Source organism: Tupaia chinensis, unplaced genomic scaffold, assembly GCF_000334495.1.
Source record: "Tupaia chinensis unplaced genomic scaffold, TupChi_1.0 Scaffold138910_1, whole genome shotgun sequence".
In the NCBI taxonomy this organism is placed as follows: Eukaryota; Metazoa; Chordata; class Mammalia; order Scandentia; family Tupaiidae; genus Tupaia; species Tupaia belangeri.
This window is the reverse complement of record NW_006198801.1, coordinates 1,001,047-1,009,201: the sequence shown is the minus strand read 5'-3', so window position 1 is coordinate 1,009,201 and position 8,155 is coordinate 1,001,047. Positions and strand designations below refer to the sequence as shown.

Here is an 8,155-nt window from a genome sequence, read left to right as displayed (position 1 = left end):
CCCTCTTGTCACTGACTCCAAGCAACTGTCCATCAAGTAAACACACAAGCCATTTCTATGAAACATTTATTTCCTTTGAAACCTCCAGAAACATGCCAGAAAAATCGCAAGACAGGGATGGAAAAAAAAAAAACCCCAAAAGGACAATAATAAAAAATCCAAATGAAAACAAATCAACGTCTGGAAAAAAAAAAAACAAAAAAAACCTGCTGCTATCTTCAGCCATCAGATAGAACACCAACCTCAAATTAAATAGATTTGTTTCGCAGAAATTCTTAAAAAATAACAAAAAACCGAAAATCATAATTTACACTTGTCAATGTACATGATTAGGTCCCCGAAATGATTAGAATGATCTGAAGATATGCAGAGACAACTGAAAAAAAAAAAAAAAAAGGCTCCAGGTTAGGGTCTGAGGAAGCAAGTGGGGGACTGGAGAACGCCCCTTGAAGAGGGGGTCCAGGAAGGAGCGACATCACAGTAGTTGGCCAGAGCTGAGGACCACCGCGGAGTGGGCTGGGCCTCGGCAGCCCCCACCTTGGCCTGGTGGGTGCGGGAGAGGACACGTGGACCTGGGGTTTTCTTCTCAAGACTGTGGGGCTGCTGGGGAGGGGGGCAGAGGCTAGTCATAGGGAGACAGGATGAGTACCCTCTTCTCTTGCCCCACCCAGCTGGCCTGGCACCTCCCAGGGGCCTGCATTTGGTACAGTCCCCAGAGTTCCCTTCCCTGAGGTTCCCAGCCCCTAAGAGAGGGCAGCGGGGTCTCTGGACAAGGGCTGGGCCGTCTGGAGCTGGTTCATTGCCCAGAGCCTGCTGCTCTGAGCCAAGCCTGTGCCTCCAACTTCTGCCTGCTTGGGGCCTGTCAGAAAGGGAAGCCGCCTGCCTGCCCGCCCTGACCGGGGTCCCTCTGAGTCCTCCTGACCCTAGCCCACAGGGGCAAACCTTGGTCCTCAGCTTGAGGTTGGGGGAATCCAGACTGTGGCCATACGGACTTGTTCTGGCGCAACTCTACATGAAAAAATAAATATATATATATATATACTTTGTTTGTTTGTTTTTAAAGAAGGAAAAAAAGAAACTCTGTTTCCTGGGGTGTAGTACCACACCGGCTTGGCTGCCTGGCAAGCTGCCCTTATTGCCTTGAGAGAACCAGCATCTTGTGGGGTTTGCACAGCGATGTGCTCCCCCGGGAGCACAGTGAGGGTGTCTGGCAGTCACCACTGCTGCCGGGGAGAGTGGGGGGGACTGTGAGATGGCTGGGAGACTCGCAAAGGAAATGAAAGCAGACGAGGGGATGAAGGCTGTGTTTCTCAGCCCTGTCCTGAGGGCTCCCTAGGCTCCTGCTGGAGCCCAGGACAGGCCGGTCAGAGCTAGGTCGTGCTGGGGAGGAAGAGGAGAGTCAGCTGTGTGGCGGCTCCGCCACCCGAGCCTGGCCAGGTCAGCAGCTGGATGGGCCTATGGATTCCAAGCCCAGGCACTGAGGCCTCAGGCAGGAGAGGAGCTGATAGAAAAAGATTGTAAAAACCGTCTCGATTGTACAAATAGTTTCTTTCTCAAAGAAGGTGACTTGATGCTGGGGTTTCCTCTCTCCATCCAGGGGTCCCCAAGAAAATAATTTAAATTCGGAGAAAGTGCTCCTGGCCGCTTCTTGGAAAGATGAGGTGGGAGGGGAAGATGTGCGTGCTTTTCCGTGCTAGCACTCTGGGGACCCAGGCGTCCTGATCAGATTTGCGGGAGCCCTCATGGCTCTGGGCTTTGGGGGAAGAAAGGGCTGGCTTCGCCCAGTATTGTTCATGCAGGGGGCTTGGCCCCGTGAGCCCAAACTGTGGTACATGGTGAAGAATCCTGGTTTGTGAACTCCTGGAGCTGTGGGGTTTGGTGACAGACTCCCACCTTTGCTCTTCCTACCACTTCTGATGGCTGGGGCCCAGGAAGAGGACGAATGGGAACAGCGGGGCAGGCCCCAGGGCAGCATGGGGCTGGCCCAGCTCACAGGGAACACAGATGGGTAGCTCCGAGGGGGGCCTGGACCATGCCACCCTCGGGGGGCTTGAAGACCATAAGCAGACCCCGGCTCCTAGCCCCAGGGAGGGCTCCCTTGGGTCCCACTGCTGTCCCAAGGCTTCCAAGTCCATGAGGAAGGCCGTGGGGGCAGCGGGTGCTAGCGCCTTGGCTGAATTATCCTGGTCACGCTTGCAGGAGCCGAGCTCAGGGAGAAAGGAGAGCATGAGCCCACGGCCGGCCTGCATGGAAGGAGGGCGGCGGGCGCAGGGCGTGGAGTGGCCTCGTCACCTCAGAGTTCCTTCTTCTCTCTGCAGAAGATCTCGGCGAACTTGCGCAGCTGCTCACTTGCAGCCTGCGACTCCTCCTGTAGGCGCTGGTTGTTCTGCCGCAGGCTGGCCACTTCCGACTGCAGCACCACCTTGTCCTGCTTCTCCTGTGCGGGGCAGGAGGGTCGTCATCAGGCAGGGTGGGCCTAGGTGTTTCCCAAAAGCTGGGGGCTGGGGGAGTGAGCTGGGAGCCATGGGCAGAGCTGATTGCTAGAGTCAGGCTGCTTCTCAGCAGCTAGTACCCTTGGGTGAATTGCTTAATCGCTCTACACCACCCCCTTCTCTCAATTCTAAAAGGGTCGAGGATTCCCTGAAGTTACACACGCAAACCTTTTAAAGAACATAGCCTGACCTGAAGTACTCCTCAAAAAAAATCACTATTATTATTTTAAAAAATTAAAACAAAATGGGGACTGGCAGGTGGTTAAAGGTGCTGGACTCCCACAAGGCCAACCGTGGTTCAAGTCTTGGATCTGGCGGCTTGCTTTCTCACCCCCCCACCCCCTGTCTGTCTCTCTGGTCAAATTAAAATAAATAAATAAATACAATAAGTCAAATAATTCTTAAAAAAATTAAAATCAAAATTTGCTATAGGGCATAGGCACTTGCTAGAGAAGAACACAAAGAGAGAGAGAGAGGACGAGTGAGAAAGAACCCCTCAAGGGGGGGATGGCCACACTACAATCCCTTCTCTTTCATTTTCCTCTTGGGATTTAGAGCACCTGCACACCACACACACATATAAAGTGTTCCTTTTTTCTTTTTTTAAAAATAATTATTTAATTTTTATTTATTCGTTCATTTATTTTAATTTGACGAGAGAGAGAGAGAGAGAGAGAGAGCGCGCGCGCACACGCAAGCCACCAGGTCCAGGACTTGAACTGTGGTTGGCCATGTGGGAGTGTCCAGCGCATTAACCACAATGCCACCTGCTGTCCTGTACCTAAAGTGTTTCTGAAGCTGCCGGGCCTGGACTTGAACTGCGCAGTTGGTCATGTGGGATCGGCCACCATAACCTCCACGCCACAGGCTGACTCACATCACTGTTATTGATACCTCACCCCACCCTCACAACCACTCAAGCACGTGGTCACTGTTATGCTCATATTCCTGGAAAAGGAAATGAAACCTCACATGGCAAGAGGTGAACCGGGATGTGGACATGAATTTGCCTGAGCAGGCTCTGACTCTTGCAAGACATCCTTACCGGATGATGTGCTGTCCTAGGGCAGTGACTTATCCAAGGTCACCTAGCATTAAGCAGGGAGGTGGAGACTTGAACCTGTGCCCCCTCAGATTCCTATGCTTGAGGATTTACTTACACATTATGCTTTGCCACCGTTTTGCTTTTTACTCCAAAGTACATATACAAGTCTCTTCTGCTCTTATTTTCCTTATTCTCCTTTGGAGAAAAGTACAATTCAGAGGGTTGCCTCCTAGATATCCCTCTAAGCCATGGTTATTAAAATTTTTTTGAAAAAGTTCAGGGGGCTGGCTGGTGGCGTGGTGGTTAAGGGTGCTGGACTCCCACATGGCTGACTGTGGTTCAAGTCCCAGACCTGGCAGCTTGCTTTCTCACTTTCTCCCTCTCTCTCTCTCTGGTCAAATTAAAATAAATATATACATAAAAATTAAATAAAAATTCTTAAAAATTTTTTGGAGTTATTCTAGAAGGTGACACAGCTTGCTTTTCCTCCCCCCCCTTTTTTTTGTTTAATGATTAGAATTGTTTTCTATGTTAGTAAATATGAGGGATCATTTTGGCTCACGAAAAATGCAGGTTATGAAAAACCCGCATGGATTTTAAATTATTTCCTGCACCAAAATAAACTCATAATTTAATTCCATTTAACAACCTGTCTGAAATCCCCTTGAATATAGATCTGCTATTTTATTAACAGGCCGAGGGCGCCTCCCTCCCGTATTTTACTGCCAAATGTACAGCACTGAGCACCCTTGCCCGGGGATCTCTTTGCATCTACACTGGAAATTCTCAAAGACAAATTCTCACAGGTGAAATTGCCAGGTCAACAAGGTACATAACTACTTTCTTTCTTGTTAAAGTTGCCAGAGGGCATATGTGCTTGCCTGAGAGAGAGAGAGAGAGATGGAGAGGGACAAAGCACCCCAATGGGTGCAGTCCCTTTCTGTTTCTCTATCCTGTTCATACACTGCACCTGGCATGTCTTTCATATGAATTGCAGTCAGACATGTAGGATCTGGCTCCCTTAATCACTGTGCCACAGGACTGGCCCATAATTACATTAAAAAGTCCTTCCTTCCGTCCTTCCTTCCTTCCTTCCTTCCTTCCTTCCTTCCTTCCTCCCATTTGACTAGAGAGGGACAGAATGAGAGAGGGAGAGGGAAAGTGAGAAAGCAAGCCACCAGGTCAGAGACACGAACTGTGGTCGGCCATATGGAAGTCCAGTGCCTCCAACCACCATGCCACCTGCTGGCCCCCCATAATTACATTTTTAAATATAATTATTTTATTTATTATTATTCTTCAATTTGACCAGAGAGAGACGGAGAGGGAGAGTGAGAAAGCAAGCTTCCAGGTCTGGGACTTGAACCATGGTCGACCATGTGGGAGTCCAGATCCATAACCATCATGCTACTTGCCGGCTCCACAAAATTATATTAAAAAAAATTATTTATTTAATTTTATTTATATTATTTTTAAATTTGTTAGAGGGCATGTGAGCTCACCAGAGAGAAAAGGATAGGGAGGGAGGGAGAGAGAGAGAGAGAGAGAGAGAGAGAGAGAGAGAGAGAGAGAGAGAGAGAGAGAGAGAGAGAGAGAGAGAGAGAGAGAGAGAGAGAGAGAGAGAGAGAGAGAGAGAGAGAGAGAGAGAGAGAGAGAGAGAGAGAGAGAGAGAGAGAGAGAGAGAGAGAGAGAGAGAGAGAGAGAGAGAGAGAGAGAGAGAGAGAGAGAGAGAGAGAGAGAGAGAGAGAGAGAGAGAGAGAGAGAGAGAGAGAGAGAGAGAGAGAGAGAGAGAGAGAGAGAGAGAGAGAGAGAGAGAGAGAGAGAGAGAGAGAGAGAGAGAGAGAGAGAGAGAGAGAGAGAGAGAGAGAGAGAGAGAGAGAGAGAGAGAGAGAGAGAGAGAGAGAGAGAGAGAGAGAGAGAGAGAGAGAGAGAGAGAGAGAGAGAGAGAGAGAGAGAGAGAGAGAGAGAGAGAGAGAGAGAGAGAGAGAGAGAGAGAGAGAGAGAGAGAGAGAGAGAGAGAGAGAGAGAGAGAGAGAGAGAGAGAGAGAGAGAGAGAGAGAGAGAGAGAGAGAGAGAGAGAGAGAGAGAGAGAGAGAGAGAGAGAGAGAGAGAGAGAGAGAGAGAGAGAGAGAGAGAGAGAGAGAGAGAGAGAGAGAGAGAGAGAGAGAGAGAGAGAGAGAGAGAGAGAGAGAGAGAGAGAGAGAGAGAGAGAGAGAGAGAGAGAGAGAGAGAGAGAGAGAGAGAGAGAGAGAGAGAGAGAGAGAGAGAGAGAGAGAGAGAGAGAGAGAGAGAGAGAGAGAGAGAGAGAGAGAGAGAGAGAGAGAGAGAGAGAGAGAGAGAGAGAGAGAGAGAGAGAGAGAGAGAGAGAGAGAGAGAAAGCAAGCTGCCAGGTTTGGGACTGGAACTGCGGTCGGCTATTTGGGAGCCTAGCACCTCAATCATCACACCACCCGCTGGCCCCCAAAATTACATTTTTGATTAATACTACCCAACCACCCTCCAGAAAGTTGGACCAGTTTATTCTCCCTCCAAGAATGTGTGAGTTGCTCTGTGTGCTTGCTAGCCTTTGGTACTGTCACTTTTTACCTTTATCACGACTGCATTCGGAATAGAAGGAATGGCGGTGGGGAGAGGTGCCTCAGCCAGGTCGTCCCTGGCTGAGCATCCCGGAAGTGGACGGGGAGGGTCAGGCCCCACGAGGCCTTACCTTCTGTAAGTCCGTGTGCAACTGTTTCAGCATCACTTCCAACTGGTACACCTTGCCTGTCAGATCCAGGGGTGGCTCCTCGCTGGAAAGACAAGGCACAGGTCAGGCCCTTAGAGAGGTCGCATGATCCACAGCTGGGAGGTACACGGGTGCAGGGTACAGGTCCTCTTGACCCTGAGATGCTGGTAAGGCCTTTCCTTGTTGGAGGCCAGCCCTCCTCCCGGCCATGCCTCAGCCACACGCACATCTGCTGTTGGGCACAGGGGTCATGGGAGTAGCAGCTCTGGGTGTGTGCCCGCCCTGACATGTGCCTTTCCGCGAGGATGGGCCGTGTGTGCGACTTTAGGGAGAACCTCTTCCACAAACCCACGGGATCCAAAGAATCCACAGAACTCTACCAAGCCCCTCGCAAGCCCAGGCCCTGTTCCAGGCACAGCAAGCACGTACGTGGACAAATGAACAGAATTGCTGCCGGCCATGGTGCTGACAGTCTGTCACCGCCAGCCTATCCTGTGCCAAGTCTCGGGCTAGGCTCCTGGCACGGTCAACCTAACAGAGCTCCCCTGCCCGCTGGGCCTTCGAGGACCTCATTCTCTACTGCACAGAGGAGGAAGCTGAGGCTCAGGCAGGGGTCATCGCCCACCCAGTGCTGGTGCTGGAATTCGAAACTGGGACCCACACCCCGTGCTTCCTCTCTGCATATTCATTTAGCCCTGGGTCAGCCTGGCCCCTACAGAGAATGGGCAACCCCTTCCTGCATGGTGCTGGCTCTGTGAGACGCTCCACTGGGCACTGTGGGTGCACACACCTGGAGGGGGTGCGGGGGAAGGGGTGGGCTGCAGCACGTGAGACTAGACGCCTCGGCCCTCCTGCCTCCCCAACCCCTTTCTCCCTCCCTGATCCTGAATCTTGGAACCTGTGGCTGCAACACAAGTGAGTGGCAGCTGGAGGAGGTCACCAGTTTAGGGACAAAGGGGACCTGGGAGCGTGCTGAGGGGCCGCAGGTACCTACCCTTACTGCAGCAGCACCACCTGTAGGCTCATAACTACCCTGGCCCGTATGCCAGGGGGAGGCGGAGCGCCACAGCCAGGGTGTGAAGCAAGAGGAAAACTGCCCTGACCAACTGCTCCGGCTGCCCATGCAGCGCAGTGCACGGGTGGCTGGGTATGGAAGTGTACGGTGAGGTGCGCGGAGATGTGTGAAGTGCACTATTTAAATCCGTGTACAGACAGAACGTGCCATTTACATTCTGCCTCTTTTCAATGTTGTTTTCTGCCAAGAGAGTGCAGCCAAATATGTTGCACTGAAGAGAAACCACCGCGTGTGAGGTGACAAGTGTGAGATGCCTGTGTCCCTGCCCCCTCCCTGCCCCATGAAGCCTGCTGAGGGCAGGGCCTGGCCTGGCACACACTGGGTGCCCAGAGGGCCGGCACAGGCCCCGGCAGGGAAGATGGGGAAGGGAGGTGTCAGGGAGAAGTCTGCATAATTTAGGAATCTGAGAAGAGAAGAACAAGGAGCAGACAGATGGGAGACTGGAGGCAGGAGGAGGCTGCTGGGTGGGGTGAGGGGGTAAGGAGCTGAGAGGCAGAGAACTGGGAGACTGGCAGATACTACTTAGCATTTTTCAAAGTTGGAAGTGACATAACTGTGCGAGTGTTGCTTAAAGTGTCCTCCTCACTGGACCGGGGGTGGGGTGGGGGGGTGGAGTGGGGTGGTTCTGGTGTCTGGACTGGCCCAGTGTTATTACGCCAAAATCTGCGAGGTGAGTGGGGTGCAGTAAGGCCAGGGGGACGTGGCACCTCTCGCCCCTTGTCCCTCTTCTACCTCACAGATCTGCTGCCCAGGGGGACTCAGGTTACCGCACTCCTGGATATTCCAGGGGAACCTCACCTCATGGTTGGGGTGGTCCT

The 8,155-nt window shown here is 51.9% G+C and overlaps 1 protein-coding gene across 1 annotated transcript in view; it reads right to left on the bottom strand.

Moving 5' to 3' along the window:
* Positions 1-637: 637 nt before the first annotated feature.
* Positions 638-8,155, bottom strand: part of SIPA1L3 (signal induced proliferation associated 1 like 3) — a 274,665-nt gene continuing 267,147 nt past the window's right edge. Inside the window, exons 22-23 of the mRNA XM_006161714.3 lie at positions 6,245-6,326; positions 638-2,437 (exon numbers count right to left, since the gene is read on the bottom strand). Coding sequence (XP_006161776.1) covers positions 2,294-2,437; positions 6,245-6,326 — 226 coding nt within the window. The 3' untranslated portion in view covers positions 638-2,293. The remainder of the gene's footprint in view (positions 2,438-6,244; positions 6,327-8,155) is intronic.